The sequence below is a fragment of the Leucopleurus acutus genome, assembly GCF_964270905.1.
Source record: "Leucopleurus acutus genome assembly, chromosome: 16".
Lineage (NCBI taxonomy): Eukaryota > Metazoa > Chordata > Mammalia > Artiodactyla > Delphinidae > Leucopleurus > Leucopleurus acutus.
This window is the reverse complement of record NC_139158.1, coordinates 62075512-62100946: the sequence shown is the minus strand read 5'-3', so window position 1 is coordinate 62100946 and position 25435 is coordinate 62075512. Positions and strand designations below refer to the sequence as shown.

Below are 25435 nucleotides of genomic sequence, written 5' to 3'. Positions count from 1 at the left end.
CTAGAAGCGGGCCGGCTGCTCAAGCCGCAAAGGGCACAGGGATGGAACCTGCAAGGGAGGGACTCCATACAGGCAGGGGGAGGCAGGTGGAGAGGCTGGCAAGGGTTCAGCTGGACATTAGGAGGGCGGATAAATCAGAAATACACTATCTCCTGGGAGAGCACCCCGGACAGGCCCTTGTCCTGCAGCAGAACCCATCCCTCTGGCCATCAGGCAGGCTCCTCACCAGCCCCTGGGAACCCTCCAGCACCCAGTCCCAGGGCCTGCCTCTAATGGTCTCCATGGTCAGGGTGGCTTCAAGGGGTCACCTCAACCTCCTGCCACTCCCTGCCCCCTCCCAGCAACCAGTGGACCTGGGAGCCATTCATATGCAACTTGGCATTATTTCCATAGTTTTTATGAGAACCGGCCTTGTTATTAACAAGAATTTTTGTTTGTTTGTTTGTTTGTTCGTTTGCAGTACGCGGGCCTCTCACCGTTGTGGCCTCTCCCGTTGTGGAGCACAGGCTCCGGACGCGCAGGCTCAGCGGCCATGGCTCACGGGCCCAGCCGTTCCGCGGCATGTGGGATCCTCCCGGACCGGGGCACTAACCCGTGTCCCCTGCATCGGCAGGTGGACTCCCAACCACTGCGCCACCAGGGAAGCCCTCCAAGTATTTCTGAGGTATTTTTTAATCTGAAGGGAAACTCCAAAGTGTAAAATAGATAAAAAGCTGAAGTGCTCTGGAGAAGCCGCTGTAATAGCCTCCAAGCATCTCTCCACAACATGTTTGGAAAACTACTGGATGGGGTGACCCCGAAGGCCCCTTCCAGCTTTAATCTGCAAAGATATGGTCATTCAGAGACTGTATGGCTTCCTAAGTCCTACCAAGAGCCCAGTGAGACCGGAGCGATAAGCTGTAGCAGCGATGGGTCAGAAGTGAGCCACCTTCAAGGGGACAGTAATCTCAGAAGAACACAACTAGCACCACCAGGCTCTGGAGTCAGACTGCCTGGATTTTGGATCTATTACTTCTTGGCTGTGTGACCTTAGGTGAGATGCTTAACCTCTCTGTGCCTCAGTTTCCTCATCTGTCAAATGAGGATAATTACAAAAACTACCACCTACGTCCCTAGCTCCCAACCTCCTCCAGAACAAGCCACCACCATTCCCTCCACTTCCCAGGGTGTCCCCTACCCACCCCCAAGCCCTACGTGGTTCTGGCCCACAGCTGAGAGAGAAGGAATAGGACAGCTTGTTTCTGTTGACCTTACCCTCTTGGGCAGCGAGGGCAAGGGGCTCTGAGAGGCGTTGAAATGGAGGATGGGCCCGAACATGCTGATGTTCCAGAAGAGGATGTCCCCATTGTAGGAGGAGGTCCCAAGGAACTGGTTCTGGTACCTGGCCATGCTCAGGACATCCTCCGTGTGGAAGGTCTGCCAGTGGTAGCACAAGAGCACCAGCTTGGTCTTGTGGAACCTGCACACATGGCCAGAGGCAGAAGGGCTGAGAGCTCAGCCTTACTGGTCTCCTGGGAGACCATCATGGCCTCTAGGCTTTGGAGCGCTGACCCGGAGGAGGACACTGCAGAGGAGGTGTAGATCAGGGATGAAGCTCTGCCCTGCCGACTGCATTTACTAAGCACCTATTACGTGCCTGCTATAAAGGTCCGGTCCTAGGGGCTTTATATACACTAATCTTACAGATTTGCCCCATTCAGACACCCGAGTAAGGATTCAGGTTGAAAGAAGGGGAAACCATGGGCCTAGAAAAGCCCTCTGAAGAGGAAGGGACCCTGCACATGCTGTTCCCTCTGCCTGGAACGTCCCTCCTGTCCCTAGCCCCTCACTGCTTCACTGAGACCCCTCCTGCTCACTCTTCAGATCCCACTCCACCCGACATCCTCAGCTGACCCTTTTCTGACGGCCCCTGAGACTAGATCAGATTTCTGTCCCCTCCCCATAGAAACCTGTACTTTTTTTTTTTTTCCATAGCACTCAACAGACTATCACAAATGAAGTTATTTGATTAGTGTCTGCCTCCCCCTGGGAGCTCCAGGAGGATGAAGACTCCATATGCTTGTTTATACCCGTCCCCAGCACCTAGTACAAAGCCTAGAACATATCGGCTGCATGGAGTGATGAATAAATGGACAGATGAGAGGGTGAAGCAACAGACATCACCCAGCACTAATTTCCTGCTTGGTGTTCCAACCACCAGCAAAGCTAGGAATGGAGGAACCCATCTGAAGTCAGGAGAGAACAGTTAGCTGCCCTCACCTCCCATGTGCACCCTGGCTACTCACGTGAAATAAGTGATTCTCTTACTCCATCCGGTCATGTAGAACACTTTGTTCATACGGACGATCCCACTAATCTGTTGAAGTTGAAAGAAGACAGAACTCTAAGGTACCTCAGAGGAAATGGCTCCAGGCCCCAAATGTCTTCCTAATTATACCAAGCAAGAAATCAAAACTCCCCATAATGATGAGAATTCCCTAGAGGTGATACCACCATATTTTTTTCAGAGTGCTCTCACATCCCATTATCCATTTGATGGACCTGGAGGGGGCAGATTGGGTAGGTATCCATGTCCCTCTTACAGGGGGATAGCAGGGAAACAGACAAGTGACTTGGCTAAGGTCAAACGACTGAGTGATAGGATCTGGACCAGTCCTCTACACCCCCGGCTTCTCGGCCAAGTGCTCCTTCGGAGCTGGTTAAAGGACTGTGTCACAGGGGTTACTACTGGGCTCAAGTCCCAAAGTGGGACTGCTGGCTTTGCACTTCACCACACCCACAGACCATCCCTATAACCCTGGCAGTCATTTCCCAAACAGGGGTACGGGTGGCTCTGAATCATGTGACCCCACTGCTAGCAATGCCATCCAAAGCTCTAGGAGGTAGGGTAAGAAGTGCTAACACACCAAAAGAGCAAGAGTAGCTCACATTTGTAGAACACCTATGAAGGACAGGCCCTGTTACCTGTCTTCATTTTTTGCACAAGGACACAAAGGGTCAGGCAGGCACGAGGCCAGGCAGTCTGTGTGCACAACCTTTCAGAGAGGCATGGACAACAGCATGTCCCAGGGTCACAGGAGCTGTGAGGGGCCCCCAGGCCCCAGCTGATGGACCAGACTGACCTCCATCTGGTCCAGGCTGGGGAAGGTCAGCAGGCATTCACCAACGCTGGAGTTCCACATCTTCACGGCGCCATCGCGCAGACCCGTGAGCAGGCACGCCTCTGGCTCATCCAGGGGCATGGCGGTCAGCTCCACGTGCTGGTCGCCAGTCATGGAGAACTCCGTCATCCTTTTGCCCGTCACGACCTCCCACACGCTCACCACGCCGCTCAGGCAGCCGCTCACCACCTGTGGGGGAGCACACAGCCAGGGCTCCTGGAGAGGAGAGGGCCCCCGCTCCCAAGGGCAGCCTCCAGCTGGCGTGACTGCGGGTAGCTCCACTGCCACTCTGTGTACCGAGAAGACAGGCGCTCTGGGCCCTCCTGCTGCGGGATAAGCCACTCTTGAAAACAGGCTTTCCTCGGCCCTGAGGCCCACGGCAGTGCAAACAGGCACAGTTTTTTCAGAAGGAACCAGTCTGGTGAAATCCCCTTCAACTCAGAAATGGCATTTATCAGAATCTATCCAGAGAAAATAATCTCTAATTCAGAAAAAAAAATTTACTGCAAAGTCATTAATCACGGGGGATAGAAAAAAACAACAGGAAATACACTAACTGTCCCCTAAGTAGGGAAATGTTGAGTAAAGGTACATCACTCCACCTAAGGCAACATTACAACTATTACAATGAAACAGTAACAGGTGAGCCTACTTCAGACCAACCTTTCTGATGAGAACATCTAGAAAGCTGGGGAAGGGGAATTTTTTGAAGCTGCTGGAAGGCACTGAAGAGCCCTAAGGTATGAGGGGTGCTGGTGCCAGGGGTCCGAATGAGAGGGAAACCCAAAGAGGTGAGCTCTGGCCTCGCGCAGCCAAGGCCATGCTGCAGCAGACGCAGTGGGGCCAGGAAAGGGGTCCCAGTGGCAGTGGGCAGAGGGCCCAGGAGCCCTTTCTGTCCCCACACTTCAGAATCCACGTTCCCAGTTGCCCTGACCAATGCAGAGATCTCTACTCAGGACCAGGGGGCTGTCCACAGCCTGGGCCTCCCTCCCCTCCCACGACGGACAATGCTGAACCAGGGCTTCCCTGGAAATGGCCCCCAGGAGCAGCACCCACACCCACCCAGGGAGCCTCGAAGAGCAGCTCACACCTTGTGTTCCATCTCACACTGTATAAAGAAGGCTGCCTGTCCAGAACTGACCTGGGGCGGTAGCCAGGGGCGCACAGGCTCACAGGAGTTTGGTGACCCGCTGACCACGTGGTGGAGCTCCTATCTTACCCGGGGTGACCCCTCTGCAGGGTTGCTGCTCGCCCACCTCCCACTGTCCTGCACCACCACCCAAGCTATGAGCGTCCTGTCCCACCCCACCCCCTGCTGGCCTCAGCGACGAGCTGCTGACCACTTATCTGCTTGAAAACCTTGCTGTAGAGGATGGCGCACAGGAGCGTGCTGTAAGTCGTGGTCTTCTCCTCTGCTCTCCCAGGCCCCTGTGTCTCCAGGTACCCTTTTAGGATGCCAATCTACAGGTGAGGAGGGGCAGACAGTTGGGCAGTCAGATGGGGCCTGCCCTCAGTGATTTGCCCCAGGGAGAAACTTTCAGTAAACTGAGACATCAAGATATCCTCAACTACACACAGGCCTGCTGATAGCTCACCCCTACTCCATGGCCCCCACTCCCTGAGATCAGGGCTCCCAAAGCCTCGTGTTCCCACAAGATCAAAATCCAAATCCAAGGTCCCTTTTATAACTTCTGAAAAGCATAAAGCCTCAATCTGGTGTCCCCTCGTCCAGGAAGCCTTCCCTGACTACCTCTGCCTCAGGCTAGGCTAAGGATCCTTTCTCTGTGCTCGATGAAGCACCTAGCACACATCTCCATCATAACACACAGCATTTTCTACTAAAGTTATGTGTTCTCCTACTACCCCATAAGTTCCTTGAGGGATGGGACAGTGCCTAATTAATATATTCTCTGCTCCTGACAAAGAGCAGAGGGCTGATAATGTGTGATGATTTGAAATGAACTTCAAAGGTCTATTTAATTCAACAAATGCTGGCAGCCAGTCTGACACTCAGCAGAGACGAAGGAACCCACCAACTCCCTTCTCAAGAAAAACCTGCCACCTGGGAGAGCCAGCCAAGGGCACAAGGACAGCGTGTGCGTCACCGGCCAACAGAGGGAAGGAGGTCTCAGTGGGGCTTCCCCTTCCTCCCAACCACAAATGACACCCTCACCTCCCTTTCTAGATAGAACCTCCCCCTCTACTGGCTGCTGATTGTCCTTGCAGTCCCCTCAGCTCCCATCTTGTCACAGGCCTCCCTGTCACCCTGGACGGTCAGCCCCTTGTGTCTCTCCCAGGCTGTCCTGTCCTCCAGAGTAAGGACAGACCTCACATGGGCACCAGCTAAGTCATGGCTCATAGACGGTGTTCACGCCAGGTCCCTCCAGGCTCTCTCCTTCAGAGGGGCTGCTCGGGGGTGGGCCCTGCCCTCCTGGGCCTCACGATTTGGCAGGAGGGACAGGCATATAACCACGACAGGACAGAGTTATAAGGGCCGTGATCAAGGGGAGGCAAGGGAGCGTGGAGCGGTGGGGGCGGGCGGGGTCTTCTAAGCCAGCCCAGGCCTCAAGGTGGGCTTTGAGGAGTCTGGAGGATGCACGGGTCAGGAGGACAGCAGCGTAGAGGGTGACCACTGAGGGCCTAGCAACAGTCCCCCAGGAAATCCCAGGAGACGAGAGGTTTGAGGACCAGCCCACAGAGTCTAGCAGCTTTGTCCTCATGACACGAAGCAGTCTCAGGACGGACGGGATGTGACCACCCCTCGGTGTCCCATGGGACTGCAGAACGCGGCTGCAGCCCCTCCCCTCTGGGTGCAGACACAGTCCCACCTCCCTCTCGTGCAGCGCTGAGTAGGTGCTACAGGTGAGGCTGTCGTCATCCTTGTGGAAGTATGCGCTGGTGATGGGGCAGTGTCCCAGGGCAAAATGCTTCCCGCAGAAGGACTGGAGGCATTCGTAGTCCTGCATGTCCCACACGCGAATATTCTGCGGGGGTGAGAAACAGGCAAAGGGGCCAAGAGTGGGTTCTCGGGGATGCAGCTGGCACCTGAGGCCTTGGGGTTCTCCTGGGAGCGGGGCCAGGGCACCCAGTGCAAGCACTTCCAAGACACACCCACCACGCTAAGTGACTGCCATGGATCACAGCCCTAAGACAGACGCTGTGCTTATGCTCAAATGAGGAAACCGAGGCACGCCCCCCGCCCAGCCTCCCCCAGGGTCTCTACCCTGCTCGAGCAGCTGCTGCTCATCGGCTGAGGATGAAGACCTCACAAGGCAGCACTTGCCCCTGCAGACCCTCCCTAGCTCCCACCCCAGCCTCCCTCGAGTAAAGCCAGGCAGGGCACAGAAAGAGCTGCCAACATCGTTGCCCAAAAGGCTCACCTGTCCCCCTCGACTTCCTCCCAGGTTGAGGAAGTGTCCCCAGAGGGGCCCCGTGGAAGTCCCTCCAGGACACTCCTCACTCGGGGCGTCGGCAGCAAGCTGGACACGGCATGGGCTTGGAGTCCACAGACTGCCGTCCACACCGTGGCTCTGCCCATCGCTGCCCATGAAGGTTTGGGCAAGTCTACTTCTGTCCCCGACCCCTCCAGCCTCGGAGCCTTCATCAGAGGTGCCGATGCCCAGCTCCCAGCGCTGCCAGGAGAGTTCCAGACAGTACCAAGTGTGGGGATGTGTGGGCAGCGTGGCCTGGTGAACCAGGGCCCTGCCAGCTCCTGATCTACTGAGTCCCAGAAGACACAAACTTGTCCCCTGAAGGAGGGCACCTGGAACCATTGGCCTGCATCCCCCAGCAGGTGGGGAGAGACCCTAAACCCACAGCTCAGAGGAGCAGAGGAGCGGGCCTGATCAGGGGAACCCCGGGCATTTGAAAAAGGTCTAGTCAGGCCCTGCAGCCAGGGCAGCCAAGCAGTGGTCACTGGGAGAGCTGAGAGGAGCAAGTTCGGGTCTGTGGGGAGGGAAAGGCTCACATCTGTTGTACACCTACTATGCGCCAGACATTCCTCTGCTCTTTCACCAGCAGCTCTTCTCTAAACCACTCAACACCCATTCTCTGGATGAGGAGACTGAGACCCCGTAAAGGGAAGGGCCCTGCCCAACTCTGGTGGGCTGCTCAGAGCTGGGCTCAGGACCCTATGGGGGTGGTCAGAGACCCACGGCCCCTTCATGGTGCCACCTGGGGTACCTGGCCTCAGGCCAGGGTGGGACCATGGACAGGGAGGTCACACCATTGCCCTGGGCCTCAGGCTCCTGCCAACTGCCAGCCAGCTCCCTGGCTGGCTGAGCTCGATCGTTCTCCCTGGGCCAGCACCTCTGCTGGGGAACAGGAGCTAGTGGCGGGCGTCAGGGCCGAGCTCCCTGAGGACAGCTTGTCCTTGGAGATGCTGAGGAAGATGCTGCTGTGCTTGCTGTTCACGAGAACGTGTGTCACCGAGGTCTCATGCCCCTTCATCAGCCACATAGGCTTTTTCGAGAAGAAGGGGTTCCACAGGCAGATGAGGGGGTCATGGCCACCAGTCACTGAAGTTGAAAACCGGGTATCAGCCACCGGGGGCCTGCGCTGGGACCTTGTCCTGGGGCCAGGCCTCGGACTCCAGTCAGGCTCGGCAGATGGGGGGCGTTGCTATGATCCATCCCTCTGCCCCTCTCGTCCCGCCCCTCTGCCACCATGCCAAGCAAGCCCCTGTCACCACTCCACCCCAGGTGCCCAGGGGCGGGGACCAGAGTGGCTGGCGGCAGACGCTGCACGGCCTCCGCCTCCGCTCTGATGGGCCCCACCTCCCCAGCAGCCCTCACCCTAGTTCTGCCAGACCAGCAGCCTCACGTGATACAAACGTTACTTACCCAGGACATTCTTTTCTGGGCAGTAATCAAAGCAAAGAATCCCTTTTCTTAAATTCAGCACTGAAAACCTACAACAGCACAGGGGGAAGGCTGTGACCGGAGGCCTCGGAGAGCCTCTGAGGATGGGGTGTGGAGGAGCTAGAGGCAGGGCCGCCGGGAGGCCAGGGAGAAGTCACCACGTCTCCACCCACGGAGAGAGCGGCCCCCAGAACCCTGCCCTGGGCTCACCCTGCCCCCAAGGCAGGGCCAGCACCGCCAGCAGAGCGGCAGCCCCGCTCAGCCCGAAACCAGCAGTACCTGGAGGAGACGCCCACCTCTCGCCTGCACATGAAGGCGAAAGCAGCCGCGAAGCAGGAGCAACTCCTGCAGCTGCACCATGCTCGCCTCGCTCCAAGGGCCAACTTAACCCAATCTGCACCTTCACTATACTGGGACGGCTGTCCTCCCACCCATGACACAGACCAAAAGGTGGAAGGGGATCCCCCAAAGGCTAGGGGAAGAGAACAAGGTGTCCCTGCTACGTGCTGGTCCCTGTGCTGGGTGCTGTCTTGTGAGTCACCTGGACCCCTCACACAACCCTGAAGACTGTCATGAGCCCTGTGCCGTGATGAGGACACAGAAGGAAATTAAGGAGCTTGCCCAAGGTCCCACAGCTGGCAAGGTGGGGGGGTCAGTGTTCAGACCCAGGGTGGGCGTGGCAGGGAGAGGCAGTAGGCTCAGGAACCAGAGCTCCAGGACAGGAAACGGTGTAGCAGGGCTGGAGGTCCGGGGGATGGGAGCTGGGGAGCCAGGAGGCCGTCAGGGTGCTCAGGAGGGCCAGGGGACCCAGGCAGGGCTTCTGGGAAGATCAGGGGAAAGGTCAGGCCCAACAGCCCTCACAGGCCCCAGAGCCCTGGGAGCTCTGTGCCTTGCGTGTGCTATTCCCTCACATCCACACATCCTGCCCCGCCAGCTCTTTCCACTCAAACTCTCCCTTCAAAACTCAACTCCAAGGCCTCTAACGCAGCATGCTCTCCACTGAACTTGCCCCTGAACTGCACCTCTGCTACTCCCCAGGGAACTAAGCTTGGTTATCACCCTAGAGGCTCCCTCTCCTGCGCTCTCATTATTCACCTGGGCCCCAAATCCTCTTTGTTCACATCCCACCACAGCCCAGGGCCCCTTCGTTTCTGCATCAGCCTCCCAGGAGGGCCTCTTAACCTCCCGCCTTGCTCCCACTCCCCTGTGCTCCCCACTCCACAGCCAGAAGGATTCCTCTAAAAGTCAAAACTTCACCAAAAAACCCTAGTCAGGGAACTAAGATCCTGAATGACGTGCCGTGCGGCCAAAAGAAAAAAGAACATTAGAAAACTTCAAGAAGAGCATATCAAATACCTGTATTGTCAAACCAGATAAGTCTCCCTCCATGCTTATGTGTGCAGAGAAATGTTCTGGAAGAACAGTCACAAAACATTAACTAGAAATCATTTCAGCCTGATTCACCCATTTATTCAACAAAGACTTCCTGGCTCCTATGCCCTTCCTGGATGACCAGAGGCACAGACAGGATGCCCCTGCCTTCACTGGAGCTTTTCTTCTAGAGGAAAACAGCCTGCGCAAGTAAAGGAACACAGGGACAGGGAGACGGACATGTACACATCATGGCAAGTCCTGCAGGGAAATAAGCAGGTGGCTTTGACAGGACGGCTGGCTGGAAGAGACCAGGTCTCTGCACAGATGGCTGCTGTGCACAGAAGGGACTGGAAGGTCAAAGGGGACGCAGGGAAGAGGTCTACAAGGCCACTACAGAGGCAGAATTTGGGTTGGCAGTGCCAGGCCCCACCTGCAGAGGCTACGCCCCAAGAGGACATCACCAGAACAAGAGACCAGCCAGCAGTCAATGGTGCCACCTGCTGGCCAGTGTGTGTACTTCATACAGACAAGAAGGAATGGGGTGTGTGCTCATGTGTATAACTATATTCTGCAACCCACCCCTAAAATATATCTCAAATCTCTCCGTCTCCACGCCAGGCAGACTCCAGACCATCATCACATATAGTCTGGATTATTACAATGGCATCCTCACTGGTGTCCCCATCTCCCCTCCTGCCCACATACGTACATTCCACTTGCAATGGAGCAGCCAGAAGGATGCTCCCACACACCAGAGCACACCATTCCTCAGCTCAGAACCATCCTAGAACCTTGTCTATATCTGATTTCAAATAATCATAAAAAGATATTTTTGAGACACTTGGGTAAAGATTAACTTGGACTAGTACTAGTGATATTAAAGCATTATACTATTTCTCTACTTTTGTGTGTTTAAAAATCTTTCATAATAAAAATGTTTAAAAAACAAAAACAAACAAAAAAACAGGCAGAGAGGAGCAATGCAAAGGCTTGGGGGCAGGAACATGTGTGAGCCACAAGGGGGCCCCATGTGGCTGGAGTGAGAAGGTGGCAGGCAGACCAAGGAGCCTGTCATAGCCTCCTGCCCTTGAGACCCAATAAAACAAGAAGCTGAAAGACATATCACAGACATGAGGTAATACTCCCACCAAAGCAGAGAGATGGACCTCAGCAAACCAGCTCCAAGCAAAATCCCACCACACCGCCCCGCTCAAAGCACAAAAACCAAGACAGAAGATTCCCCACCGCCACAGGCATACACTCCCCTCCTCCAACCTGCAGTTAGTTCCAGGACTTGGGGATTGGATAAGGGAACGGGGAGAAAAGCCCACAGGATTCCGGCTTTATTTATAGTGCTTGAATTTTTTACATATGTACGTATACCTGTGTGACTAACAGTTGAGTTTTTTTTTTTTTTTTTTTTTTGGCCGCACTGCTCATCATGCGTGGTCTTAGTTCCCTGACCAGGGATTGAACTCTCGAGCCCAGCAGTGAAAGTGCAGAGTCCTAACCACTGGGCCGCCAGGGAATTCCCAACAGCTGATTTTAAAAAATAAAAAAGACAGAAGATGAAAAGATGTTCCCTGGGGTAGAGGAATCTAGAATGAAGGAAATAGATTAGAACCATCTCCAAAGAATTAATGTGGCCAACTAGTGAACACACGCTATGTACAACACTCACTCATGTAAGCCCTGAGGTAAGTGAAGGGCTATCATCACCCCCTTTTACAGACAAGAAAACTGAGGCTCACAGAGGTGAAGCAACTCACATTCATTCCTTCATTCAGAAAACATTTTTCTGACTGTATCCTTACACTGTGTGCTAGCATCTGTGCTGAGTTTTGTGTATAAATTGGTGGATAACAGAGGCCTCATATTTTTGCTGCTGGTGGCAATGCCAGAATGATTAAAACCAGATTCCATAAAAGTTCTTATCACAGGGAAAAAAAATGCACAACTGTGTGTGGTGATAGACGTTAACTACACTTGTGATCATTTCACAATATATACAAACATCAAATCGTTATGTTATGCGTCTTAATATAAACTTAATATAATGTTATATGTCAATTTTCAAAACTGACAACCTCAATTTAAAAAAAAACAGACTCCAGGCCCATATTCTAACCACCACACCTCACTGCTGGCCCACAGGACACACAGTGCTTCCTTGGACCCAGCATGATTCACAGGACACTGTATTACTGCCCACAGGAGATGCCACTGTCCCGGAGGCAGGTCCCCTCTCAGGAGGGATGGCCACCTGTGGCTGAAGTGAAGCCAGAGTCCCGGAGTCACTGTCACCACCCACCCCCTCCCAGCCCCACCACCTCTGCCTGGAGACAGGTGCTCCTTACTTGAGGCGCTCTGGGACTTCGGGTGGCAATATGGTCAGCACCAGAGAGGACTCGTCGATGGCTGAACAGGAAGCCACCAGGTTCAGCTGGGGGATAAACTTGACCTGTTGACACCAGTTGGGGTGAAGACCCTGGGAAGAGAGCAGTGGTGGTGGGAGACCCAACCCAAGAACGGTCATCCAGGCCCAGCCACCAGACGGGCTGGAGGGGCCAAGAGATCCCCAAGTCTATGCCCCTCTAGTTATCACAGCTCTGACAAAGTGCTCCAGCCCCACAGTCCAAGCCCAGGTCATGTGATCAGGGGTGTGTGGCCGTCATTTATCAGTGGAACAGGTTACAAGCACTGAAATCTGCTGTCAGGTGAACTCTCGCTTATAAGTTAGAGGACAGGCAAGGTCTGGCCCATCCTAATACCACTGTCTGTGGCCCCATGCCAAGGTGGGAGGGAGGATGGATCCAAGTCCGCCTAGTCCACAGTCGCTATCATCCACGGGGCGCCCACCATGGGTGAGCCTGCGCTTCCCGGCCCCACCGCTGTCCGTGTTTGTAGGGAAGTGGTTTGCAGTGAGCGAGGATGTTATCTGGTACAAGTTGGGCGAGATTGGGACTTCCCCGAGACTGGGACTTCCCTGGCGGTCCAGTGGTTAAGACTCCGCGCTCCCACTGCCAGGGCCCGGGTTCGATCCCTGGTCAGGAAACTAAGATCCCGCAAGCCGCGTGGTGCAGCGAAAAAAAAATAAAGGCTGGGACCCACAGGTCAAGGGCACGGCCTGGCTGGACAGGTTCCGTGTTCTGGCCCAGTGCTTGGCCTCCCAATCTGGAGATTTTCCTCTCCAAGACAAGAATGGAGGCGAGGTGAGCTGGGTTTTGCATGAGCTGTTTCACCAAGTGTCTGTCGTGGTGAAGGCTGGAGGATGATTTGATCACCAATGGCCAATGACATAATCAATCATGCCTGTGTAATGAAGCCTCCATAACAAACCAAAAGGTGGGGTTCTGAGAGCTTCTGGGCTGGACAACATGTGGAGGTGCAGGGAGAGTGGAGACCCGGACAGGGCATGGAAGCTCCGTGCCCCTTCCACATACCTTGCCATCCTCATCTCTTCCATCTGGCTGTTCCTAAGTTATATTCTTTTCTAATAAACCAGTGATCTAGTAAAGTAAAACGTTTCTCTGAGTTCTGAACTGTTCTAGCAAATTAATCGAACCCAAGGAGGGGGTCGTGGAAACCTCTGATTAATGCCAGTGGGTCAGAAGCATAGGTAACAACCTGAACTTGGGATTGGCATCTGAAGGGGAGGGCAGTCTTGTGGGACCCTTAAACTGCGGGATCTGACGCTATCTTGGGGTAGACAGTGTCAGAATTGAGTTGAATTGTAGGACACCCAGCTCGTGTCAGAGAATCGCGTGGAGATGTGGGAAAAAAACACACACTGTAATGGGTGTCAGAATCCTATAAGCGCTGCAGGTGAAGGGGTGAAGGCAGAGGCTGATGGAGCAGGGCTGTTCCAGGCTGGCTGGTTGGGGACCCAAGGGAAGGAGAGGGAGGCGTACATACAGTATGTGGGGGGAGAGCACAGCAGCCTGAAGGAACAGCGTGTGTCAAGGCCCTGAGGTGGGAAAGGGCTTCGTGTTCAGAGAACAGCCAGGTTGCTGGCGTCTCTGTGTCAGAGAAAGGAGAAAGGTAGAAAGGAAGACTGGGAACAAGCCAGGGGCCAGGTCCGCTCGTGTCCTGATGGTCGTGGGGAGCACTTGAGATTTTGTGCAAGACAAGAGAGCTACTGGGGGATTTTGAGCAGAGGAGTGACATGACTATTTCTAGCTCAGGATTCCTGAGGCTGCTGAATGGAGAAAGCACTGCATAGAGAAAGGACGTGGGGAAACGGCGAGAAGCCGCTGCAGCCACCCAGGAGGGCTGGTGCCTGAGCAATGAAGGCGGTGAGAGAGACCAGTCACACCTGGGATGGTTTGGCTTCTGCACAAAGAGCGGACGGGATCCAGCAGCTGCCTCCACCCCATCCCCAGAGACCAAGCCCCAAGGCCAGAGACCGAAGGGCAGATCCACCTGCTGCATTTTTGTTTTTTTACCTGTGTACAGCTAATTACCATGGTTACAGCCAAGGAAAGATCCCACTTACCCTCAGCCGGTAAGTTCTATACATAGGGGACTTCTCATTTAAGAGCTTCCGTGTGGAAACATCGGTCCAGTGATCTGATAGGGGAGAAAATCAAGGCCCATGTCACCAGCTCTCCTTGTTTGTAGAATAAGCAAGACCTCAGAAGAACCCTTGAGTTGGTTTGCAACTCCCATGTACCCCAAAAGGCTTTCCCATCCAAACGTTCACTCAAGCCTCCCTGTGTCCTGGTAAGTTCAGTGGGGTGAACTCGGCACCCAGAAAACAGACCGGGGCCAATAAACACTGCTGCCCAGAGTCCCCCTGCCAGCCCCTAGCAGAGGTGGAACCAGATTTCGGGGCTCCTCACTCTCCCCAACTGGTTGAGTCTCCATTAGGGAGCTCTGACTCTGCTGGAGTGGAGAATGAACTGAAATCCTGGGCTCTTATTCATTCTGAAAATAATCATTTGGGAGTTTGCCATCATGCTTCAAACTACTGAATACACGCCCCCCCTTGTCTGGCAAATACAAGTTCCAAGAAGGAGAAGTTGCACGCATGCGTCGTAAAGCAAGCGTGTCTGGCGCAGTAAGCACAGCCTTGCCCTCCCACTTTTCTCTCCTTCCACCTTCTAACAAATCCATGAACTGACTGTGCTTACCCCATTTGAATAAGGGAACTGAGGCACAGAGAGGTTAAGCAACTGGATCTAGGTCATACAGAGCTGGTCTGTCCAGCCCCTCCCAAGTCAGCACACTGCTGGGCCCCCCTTCCTGTTTGTCCCCAGCCTTCAGTCAGCATGTGGCATGGAAGGACTCCCATCCAACACTCTAGCCTCATCTGCCTCCCCTCCAATTTCCTGTCCACCACTCAGCTCAAAGACCACCAACTCCTGTGCCAATTCCCAGGGTGGCACAGAGCAACCACGGTGGGTTGGGTCAGGGCAGGTCGGGCACCAGGGGCAGAGGCAGACGAGACAGGACACAGCAGGGTGCCAGTCCCCTGCTGCGTCCAGGGCAGGATCCACCTTCTGTCCGGCCAGTGGCAAATGCTGCCCCAACAAGCTGGGCAGAAGGTGTCACCGAGGCCTGGGGCCCCGGGAGACCCTGCTCAGAAACTCTGGCTAGAAGCCCAAGTGGCCATTCTGGAGTCCTGGATGGAGAGGAGTCAGGGTCCCTGGGGGCTGGGGCCCCCTCCAGATGGATGCGGTGCGGCCTGGAGGACTGACACTGCGGGTCGAAGGCTCGATCCCAGGCAGGGTCCAGTTCAGATATGTCCCCGACAGCCCCAGGCCCCGAGGCCTCGGGATCTCGTGCCCCTAGGCAGAGCAGCCCCAGACAGCATCCTCCAGCATTCAGTCGGTTTGGGATACAGCCTAGCAAGTGGTTCAAGTGCAGGCTCTGGCGCAGACTGCCTGCCTCAGATCTCAGCCACGCTTAGCCACTGTGGGGCCAGTGTAAGCACGTCTCCCCCTAAACCCCCTGCTCCTCCTCCCTTAACAGGCTGTGACGACAGCAGCCCCTCCTGGCAGCAGGCGGGAACTGCAGGCGGTGACTGCCCAAAGCGCTCAGCACCCAAGGGCTCCGCAAGTGTCCCTGTGCTGATTCGTGCTGCTCGTGCGGAGTCGGGCTTTCCTCCAGGCGCTGCGAGGAAGCGCAGCCTCCTGGGCAGCCTCTCCGCCCCACCCCAACACCCACCCACAGGCAGCTCCCAGCCAAGGAGAGCAGAACCCTCCTCACGCCATGGAGGAAGCTAGCGCCACCTCCCCAGGGCCCAGAGCGGGTCACATAGCTGCCACACGTTCTTTCTTCCTGGTATGAGGAGGGTCCTGAAGCGCCCCCACCTCCGCCCCGGCCCTCACGCGCACAACTTCCCACCTCCAGAGAGATTGCCCATCTCCCCAGACCCGTCCCGTGTCCCGCTGTCACGCCATCACCCCATCTCCCACAGGCGGCTCTGAGCTGAGCATGTGGGTGCACCACCTTCCCAGGGATTCTCGAACCAGGAAGCAGGGAGGGGAAGGAGCTCCCAGGGCAGGACCATCTCCCCCCACTCCCCACATCTCCGCTACCCCATCTGGAGGTCCTGGGGAGGATTCAGGGGTTGAACAGCCCATGGGTCACATCGTTGGAGGTGAAGACGATGACATTGCCTTTGGTGTCCCCATAGCAGAACACAGTCCTGTGATAGTCAGACCTGGGAAAAGAAGGAGACAGAAGAGGCCACGGAGCCGGCTGGGTGTGTCCAGTGCAACCCTCCGCCCCTCCCCGGCCTCCAAGGCCCTTCTCCACCTTGGGAGCGAGGGCAGATCCCACACAACTTTCCAGCGTTGACCTCAACAGCTGACAAACGTGGGCCCAGCCGCCCAGATCCAGACCGTTGGTGAACCAGGTCCAAGAGAAATCAGCACTTTTTTTTAACCAGAATAAATGAATCCCTGGTCCTTCAGCTGCTCTTTGTCAAGTCACCCTACTGATGGACCATGATGTTCCCAGAGACACAGCGGGACAGGCTGGGTTTGATGGCTGACTTGGTGAAAGGAAGAGGGGCCGACAACAACTCTGAGGTCTGAGTGACCATGAAAGGGGACCCAAGAGAGAAGCAGCTTGAGGGGAAGAGGACACAGGCACAGAGGGTGGGGATCTTTCCAGTGCTGCTTCCAGAGAGGCTTTCTGGGGGTCCCAGCCCCACTGCTGCCAAGCCCCTGCCCTGGTCTCCCAGGAGACTCACCAGTAGTTCAAGGTCAGGACGCAACTGTCCAGATCGATGAAGGTGAAGGCCCGGACACATTTATGGTTATTGATATCAAAGAACTCTGGGGAAGAGACAGAAGGGGAGGCACACATGAACCCAAACCCATGTCCCAGGCCTCAGGAGTCTCTGGTGACAGTGAGAAGCCTCACTACTCACCACCCAGCAATACTCCCAGGGGACTCTAATTCATGCTCACAGTTGGCTGGGTGACAGGGCTCTCCAAGTGCAAATGCATGGCTTCCAGTGGCCAGGCACCGGCCTGGGGAACCTCGGGGACTCACCTATCTTCTGGTCGGTCGACGCTATCGCAACCAGGTTCACGTTGTGCAGACACACCATGTCGATGACCCACATCTGCTGGTTGCGGAGCGGATGGATCTGGTAAAGCTGCCAGAGGGAGAGCAGAAGAGACCTGGGCTGGGGAGGCTCCCCGGGAGAGCACTCCAGGAGCACAGCCTCCCCGCAAACCCTCTCCTGCCACCCAAGGCCCTGAGCCAGGCACAGACCTGGTGTGGAGCCCAGCCTTACCACCAACTACCAACGGTGGGGTCTTGGATAAACTCCCTGACCTCTCTGAGTCTCAGTTTCCGTATCTGTAAAATGAGCTTAAAGAACACTCATCCTCACAACCCTTTAGGGAGTTTGACAAGCTCATCAAGTTTTAAATGTGCATAGTTTGTGATCCCAGGATCCATTCCAAGAGGCATCTACAGATGTGTTTGCAGGTACTCACAGAGAAGTGTAAGCAGGAACGGGCACTGCTGCCCAGCTACAACAGCAACAGGCCAGAGTCTGCCTGGAAATGACGCCTTACAAACCCACACCACCGATCACGGCCCGGACATTAAGAACGCGGGAGCTGTGTACATACAATGCAGAACAGTTGCCTAGACCTGTTACTAGTGAAAAAGCAAGGTGAAGAGCAGCTTTATAACGTGCTACCATCTGTGTATTTAAAGAGAAGGGGTCGGTGTATGTACAGGCTGCCCATGGAAAAGCACCCCCAAAGTGGCCACAGCAGTTGCCTCCAGAGAGGAATTAGGGTCTGAGAGAGGAAGACCGACTCTTCCACGACCTGCCCCTCTCTGCCTGAATCTTTTTTCTCTGATTTTTATTGAGATGTAATTGACGTATAACACTGGTATTCGTTTTGTTTGTTTTGTCCAAATCTTGTTTACCACCTGCCAGTGTTGCCTGGTCAAAGTGGCTTATTAACGAGAAACCGTCCTGCCAGGTTGTGAGGAACGAATGGAACCGTGACAGCTAAAGCATCCATGTGCTGCCGGCGTTGGGAGGAGCTGGGCCAGCATGGGTGCCGCCCACCCTGGTGCCAACCTCACACAACGCTTACACAGACAGAATCTGAGCCGGCACTCCAGGCAGGGGACACCACAAGCAAAGGCAAGTCAGCAGAAATGAGCTGCCACACCCAGGGAAGAGGGGGCCAGCCCGACAGGTCTGGGTTGGGGAGGACGGGCCATGAGTGAGGTGTGGCCAGCGGCGGAACTTGTATTTTACTCCCTGAGTAGCGCCACGCGGGCTCCGAACTGTCCTATCAAAGCTCAGAGCACCAAGAGCAGGGGCCTGCGCTAACGGCTGGGGCAGGGAAAACAATGCACCAGGGCCCCCAAGGCCCCCCTCTGGCCCAGGGCTGGGGTCTAACCCCCACACAGTGGAGGTGATGGTAATGCTCATCACCCCCAAGACCCGCGTTCACACCAGAAACTGAGAGCCCTGGGGAGACTCAGAGACTTGCCCAAGGCTGCACAGCTGGTAAGCGAAGCCCAGACTCCAGGGCCTTCCGGCTGCACAACCATGGCCATGCAGTGAGTGTCCGAGGATGGTGCTTGGCGGCTCACTCTTGCCAACATCTACTTGCCAAAGCAGCCCCTCAGGGCCTTCTTGGGGAGCCTCCCTCTGTCCTCTTTGGCCCTCCCAGGCTTTGGCCCTCAGGAGCGCTGAGGTGACCATGTTGTAGCCACAAGCAGGAGCTCAGGCTATAATGTGCCCCCCTGATAAGCACACAGAGAAAAAGAGGGTGGAATGTGCCAGAAACGCCAGCCTCAGGAGTACAGGTGAGAATCCCCTTTGATCCTAGGCTACCAAGTGCACCCAAGAGAGTCACTAGAACTCCACACACCTTGGTTCTCTCCCTTGGCAACTGGGGTCAGGGGGATGATACAGAATCCTCCTGCCCCAAAGGATGACCCCTGATGCAATTAGGAAACACTCTGCAGGCACAGAGCATGCTCACTCAGCCTTCTCTGCAGAGCTGGGCCCTCCTCATCTGCTGGAGGACTCTGGCCTGGCCTGGCAAAGGCAAGTACACAGGGGTTTTCCCGAGCATTTTATCATTTACCGCGCTTGGCCAGGAGCTGACGGCACAAACGACCATGACGATGACGATGTCAGCTTATGTTTATCGGGTGCTTGCTGCGTGCCTTGCCCTGCTCCCAGCACCAGGCATGGATTATGTCATTAAATCCTCCCAACAACCCTGCCTGTAGGGGATACTATTATTAACCCCACTTGACAGATGAGGAAGCTGATGCACAGAGAGCAATATAGTAACTTCCAAGGTCACAGAGCTGGGGGGTGGTACAGTCAGAGCTCTACGTCTGGCAGTTGGGCTCCGGAGCCCATGTTCACAGTCACTGCGACTTCCTCCCTGGTCCAAGCAGAGGATTTGAACCAGCAGGACTTGGTGGTGGAATGGGTGTGACAGAGAAAGGAAAGGAGGTTGATCTCCAACACGAGAACCCTGGTGGATGACGATGCCATTCACTGACCTGGAGGCACAGGAGAAGGAAGCCTGGTGGGCAGGGAGGGCTACAGTGACATTCAATTTGAACAAAGTGGGTTTAGGTTATCTGTTGGACATCTAAGTGCAATGGACATCCAGGTGGAATCCTGCTTTCAGAAAAGAATTGCGAGGCTCATGGTCCCATGGGGAAGCCAGGACCTGCTCCCAGGAGCAAGTGTGGCTGTCTAGCCCACGGGTCCAGAGAAGGAGCCCACTCGGGTCCAGGGCATGAAGGCAGAGACTTTCCAACCACCCACGTGGGCCCCACTCACCCTAAAGGAGCTGGTCAGCGAGGACGACTCCGACCAGAACTGCAGGATCCCGTCCTTGGTGACAGTCAGGAAATGCCCGATCTTCTTGCGCCACTGGACTAAGAACTCCACTTTCACAATCTCACACCCATGATTCCTGCGGAAGGTGATAAGAGAGAGGAGCCCAAACCAAACCAGAGCAAAGAGCACAGAGAAGGAAGGACACAGCTTCCCTCACAGGCACCACGAGAAACTCGGGTGAGTTTCTGTGAGATGTGGGCTCTGCCCCTCCTCCAAAGGGGACTGTCACCGCTGACAACCGTGGCCAGAAGGAAAGGAGACCCACATGGGATGCTGGGGTGACACGGGCCTCCCAGAGCAGTAAGTTTATCCCATGAAATAGCCAGTCAGCTTCCTCATGATGGGATGGGCCAGATGTCCTTTCACAGGAAAAACAGCCCACAGGAGGCGAGTGGAGTGGGGCTTGTGAGGAAAACTGCAAAATAACAGGGTTTCCAGTAACTACTCTAGTGCTTAGAGATGGAAGGGGGAATAGGGCCCAAGAACGAGATAAAAGTAGATAAAGGGACAGTGAGAAATCAGGGCCTTGTGAACCCAACTCTTCATCTCCAAAATCATGCCCTGAGCATAGCTAATAGCTCCTGGGGCATGCCTGGCCTCGCAGGAAGCCACTGAACAGCCTTCCCAGCGAACTTCAACGCCACCTTCCAGTGGCTTCTTTCCCGTCCCCAAGCTGGCTAAGCCAACTGGCTATTAAAGGGCCAGACACAGCACAGCACACTCTCTCCCACTTGATGTGCCCACACCTCTGGGCCCCAGCAGGGCAGGTGATGTTGCCTCACCTTACAGGGAGCCAGGGGCTAACTGCCTGGAGTTATGTCCTGGTTCCCAGCAGAGCTGGGACTAGAACCCAGGCACCTCGACTCCGACTCCAGCCAGAGCCCTTTCCACACGTTGCCATGGATGTGAGCTGAGCCGTGACTTAAGGATAACCCACGTCACTGGGAAATTCTACTGTGTTACAGACTCTGCACGAGAGACAGGGACTCGTTATCTGGACACGGCTCTCCCCCCTCTCTTGCCCTCAGCCCACGGCTCTGCTCAGAGCCTGACCAATTTTCTCAGTCACCTCTCTAGCCGTCCCTTCCAATTCTGCCTCCTCTGTCAGGGCCAAGGGACTGTAGGGAACAGACCCAAGAGGTGAGAGCTCTGAAGTGAAGAGTGCCCCAGGAAGCTGTCCCCTCCTGAGGTCTCGGCTTCCTCATCTCCACAGTGACAGCACCTCCACGGGATCAAGGAGATGGTGCACTGGGTGAGCTTGGCCCAGGCTCAGTCCAGGTGAGCCAGTTTTCAGTTACCCCTTCCTGATGGTGATGAAATATTATTTGGCTATTTTCTCCACCAAGCTGGACATGCCCTCCAGGTTAGGAGGTTGAGCAAATAAACAGGAGAAAACAGGGACAAGCTTCTTGTTTCAGGCCCTTGGGATCACCCTGGGGAATCAAACGTCCCAGGAAATAGACCAGCAAAGGTATGACGACACCCAGCAAAGTTTCCATGTAGAAATTTACGGTTGCAAAGTGTGTCATCACTCATATTTATTGGCTATTCCTCAAATCTTGACCAAATTGTTTTCAAAGTTACCCTTCCGTGGTTTTCATCGCACCATCTTCTCTATTAAACTTCAGGTTGGTTGAGGGCAGAGACACCCTTGTGGTCTTCTCCGTGGCCTGCTCTGGGTGTGGTCCCCGGAGACAAACTCACCCACAGCCCCTCTGGTTATAACCAGGCCACAAATGGAGGCCACCACACCTGTTACCACAGGACCTGGCTCCCGGGCCCCGGCCGCCTGCACGGGGCATCTGGTGCCCCAACCAAGGCAGACTCCGGGAGGAGAGCAAGAGGCCTGCAGCAGCCCAGCTCAGGAAGCCTGGGCCCACGGGCTGGATCCACTAGAATGTTCCTCGTTCTTAGGGAGTTTGGAGGGGTGGGGGCAAACAGGGCCAGGGCACAGAGAGAGAAGGAGCCACATGGAGGAGAGCGCCCGCGGGTCAGGCACAAATCAAGGCAGGGACAGGAGCCACTTGCGCCAGGAGTGATGCAGGGGCTGCTCCCGAGGCCCGGTGCGGGCTTGAGGAGCAGTCTCCTGTGATGGCGCTCACTCCTGTCACCTCAAAGGAAAGCCCTGTCCCCGCTATGTGAGCCATCTATACCCTGTGGATGAAACCACAGGCCTGCTCAGCCCCCGTCAGAGCAGGAAGTGGGAGCAGCGTCTATGCTGCGGATAGGGAGGGTCCAACAGAGCAACCCCACCACTGTCACTTGGCCTCTCTGAGCCTCAGTTTCCTTGTCTGAAAAATGGGGACACAATGAGGGGCTGCTCAAGCCCACCTATGGGGTTGTGAGGCTGAAACGAGCTAAAGAATACCGAGCTGCAGGCGTGGTGCCAGGCCCACAGTGGCCCCGCAGACAGGCGTGGGGACTTAGGAAGGGGCGATGCGGGGCTGGCCCCAGCCTGGTCCAGACACACCCTTCAGTCCAGGGAGCCCAGGGAGAGGCTCCTTACGGGGGTATGATCCTCATGGGAAGGTGGAAGCGCAGGCAGCACTGGCTCCTCATCATCTTCTCCTTCCCCTTGAACTCACGCATCACGTAGTCCAGGTACTCCTGCTGCCTCAGGAAGAAACGCCAGCAGGGAGGGCGTCGGCCAAACTGGCAGAGCACCGGCTTCCAGTGCCTCGCCCGTCTCTCCCAGCTCCTTCCAAGGGACTCCGGGAGCCCCCAGAGGCTCTGGCCGAGGGAAGAAGCCAAGCACCAGAGCTGTTCTTGGATCTGGATCGGCAAAGGGCCTCTGTGCGTGCATTTTGTGAAGACAGCACAGCAGCGCTCCCTCAACGCGTTTCTGTAATCCTAGATAATCCTCACATCGCTCCACATTTGCCATTGCATCTGAGTCTCTCTATTCACCCCACTTTGTGGATAATAAGACTAAGGCCCATATAAGTATAGATGAGTTGCCCCAGCTCATATATCAAGAAGTCAATAGCTGGGGAGGACCCATAAGCCAGGCCACGAGGGCAAATCTAGACTCTACTGACCAGCCTCACGAAAATATGGCCAAGGCCGAAATGGGCCACCATATGAAGCTATGACAAGAGACAGGGGACTTCCCTGGTAGTACAGTGGTTAAGAATCCGCCTGCCAATGCAGGGGACACGGGTTCGAGCCCCGGTCCGGGAAGATCCCACATGTCGCGGAGCAACTAAGCCTGTGCGCCACAACCACTGAGCCTGCGCTCTAGAGCCTGCGAGCCGCAACTACTGAGCCTGAGCTCTAGAGCCCGCGAGCCGCAACTACTGAGCCTGCGCTCTAGGGCCCGTGAGCCACAACTACTGAGCCCACATGCCACAACTACTGAGGCCTGCGCGCCTAGAGCCCGTGCTCTGCAACAAGAGAAGCCACCGCAATGAGAGGCCCATGCACTGCAAGGAAGAGTAGCCCCCGCTCACCACAACTAGAGAAAGCCTGCGCGCAGCAACGAAGACCCAAAGCAGCCAAGAATTAATTAATTAATTTAAAAAAAAACAGGGAGTTATGAAGAAGATCACTGTGTAGATGACAGTGCTGGAAACATATTTATTATAGAGTATTAAGAGAAATGAAAGCAAAAAACACACACAAAGAGACAGAACGTAGGGGTTCCCTGGTGGCGCAGTGGTTGAGAGTCCGCCTGCCGATGCAGGGGACACGGGTTCGTGCCCCGGTCCAGGAAGATCCCACATGCCACGGAGCGGCTGGTCCCGTGAGCCATGGCTGCTGAGCCTGCGCGTCCGGAGCCTGTGCTCCGCAACGGGAGAGGCCACAACAGTGAGAGGCCTGCGTACCGCAAAAAAAAAAAAAAAAAAAAGAAAGAAAGAAACAGAATGTACATCTATGCTGAGGGGGAGGTATGACAGAGCTGTTAACACATGGGCTCTTGAGGTAAAATCCCTGGGTCTGAAGATTGGCCCGGCTGCTAACTAGCTCTGTAACCCTGGCCCAATTTATTCCTCTCTTGCCTCAGTTTCCCAATCTGTCAAATGGAGGTACATTACCAGCACCTACCCCATAGGATTCCTGTGAGGTTTAAGTATAATAATATATAAACTGCTTAGCACAATGTCTGGTGTAAATGCTAGTTATCATTGTCAGCATTGCTACATCAATACATCAGACTGGTTTTTTGTACTTTACTGTGTTCTTTTGCATTCTTAAATGTTGTACACGCTCATTGTAGAACATTTAAAATCAGGGGTAAAAAGCATTATTATTAATATCCTCTAAAACCCTGACTTTTTTTTTTTTTGCGGTACGCGGGCCTCTCACTGTTATGGCCCCTCCCGTTGCGGAGCACAGGCTCCGGACGCGCAGGCTCAGCGGCCACGGCCCACAGGCCTAGCCGCTCCGCGGCACGTGGGATCCTCCCGGACCAGGGCACAAACCTGTGTCCCCTACATCGGCAGGCGGACTCAGCCACTGCACCACCAGGGAAGCCCAACCCTGACATTTTTTGATTTAACAGCCACTGAGTGACCATAAAGGGCTCAGAGATGGTTGTGGCACCGGCTGGAATCCCCTGAGCCAAATGGGAGGCTGGTGTGCAGGAGAGCCACGTGGCAGGCTGGGGTCCTTGCCGCTCACTGCTGTGTGCTCAGCCAGTCTCGGGCAGGGGTCACTAGCGTTTGTCACATACCCTCCTGTACCCTGGCAGGGGAACAAACTGCAGTGAGCCCAGCTCACAGGGGTCTCGGGAGGGCCCCCTCAAAGACTCCAAGTGTTCCCTCTATCCAGCAAGCCCCCCAGAGTCTACCCCCCTCTTCAGCCCTCCACGTGCCCCACTGACCAGCCAAGGACTGCACCCTCCAGCCACCTGAAGCAGCGGAGGTGAGGCCGTTACAGTTCATGTCCACCTTCAAAAACAGCGCCTCTATCATCTCGTTGGATGCATTGCTCAGAATCTTCTTCACAGCCTTAACGGAAGTCTTCATGTCCAGGGCTTCAAAAGAGAGAAGGAAGAACACCGTCCACTTCACCAAAAGTCCCTCGGCCCCATCACCAGCCACAGCGTTCTTGGGTATCTGGGTGCTGAGGGGGAACACACAGAGGATCACGTTGCCGGGTCATCCTTTGCATCTCATCTGTTCAACATGCGATCACCCAAAAATACTGGCTGCACACCTGCCGCGTGAAAGCACCATGTTGGTCCCACGGCAGTGACGGGGGTGGGTACTAAAAAAGATCAGATCCCATTTCTGAGCAAATCAGACAGACCAGGCATTGAGACAAAGAAAACTGATGAAAACTCCAAAATAAATAAATAAATACAGAAAGAAGAAAAACATAAGTAAACAATGGCAACAAAGGGACATAAATAAATTCAAAGCTATAGAGGAAGAGGTGAAACACATCTTTTAGAGGCAATGAAAATACAAACTTGGGCTGGAGGGAAAGATGGGCAGGGGAGAGGCAGAGGGGCTGGGATAAAATTTCTTCCCCTGCTGGGTTTTGTGGCTACAGGGGTATCTGTCTGCAAATGGATCAATTACTCCTGTCTAGATTTTTTTAAAAAAGAATCACAGTTTTTAAAAAGAACTTCTAGAACCCCCTCCAAATATCTGGAGCTTTCACCATGGCCTGAAGGCTGCTCCTCTCGGACCTCACCTCTCACCACCATCCCCTTCATTCTCTGTTCCAGCCACCAT

General features: G+C 55.0%; 1 protein-coding gene across 1 annotated transcript; it reads right to left on the bottom strand.

Moving 5' to 3' along the window:
• Positions 1–25435, bottom strand: EFCAB8 (EF-hand calcium binding domain 8; the record flags this gene model as incomplete). Its single annotated transcript, XM_082856805.1, is given in 19 exon segments — positions 1–48; positions 1255–1459; positions 2286–2356; positions 3123–3350; positions 4509–4622; positions 6008–6145; positions 6542–6793; positions 7470–7678; positions 8003–8070; positions 11752–11882; positions 13890–13963; positions 15937–15961; positions 15965–16061; positions 16596–16680; positions 16901–17006; positions 19695–19830; positions 22261–22364; positions 24593–24818; positions 25395–25435. Coding segments are annotated over 19 exon segments (2358 nt in total).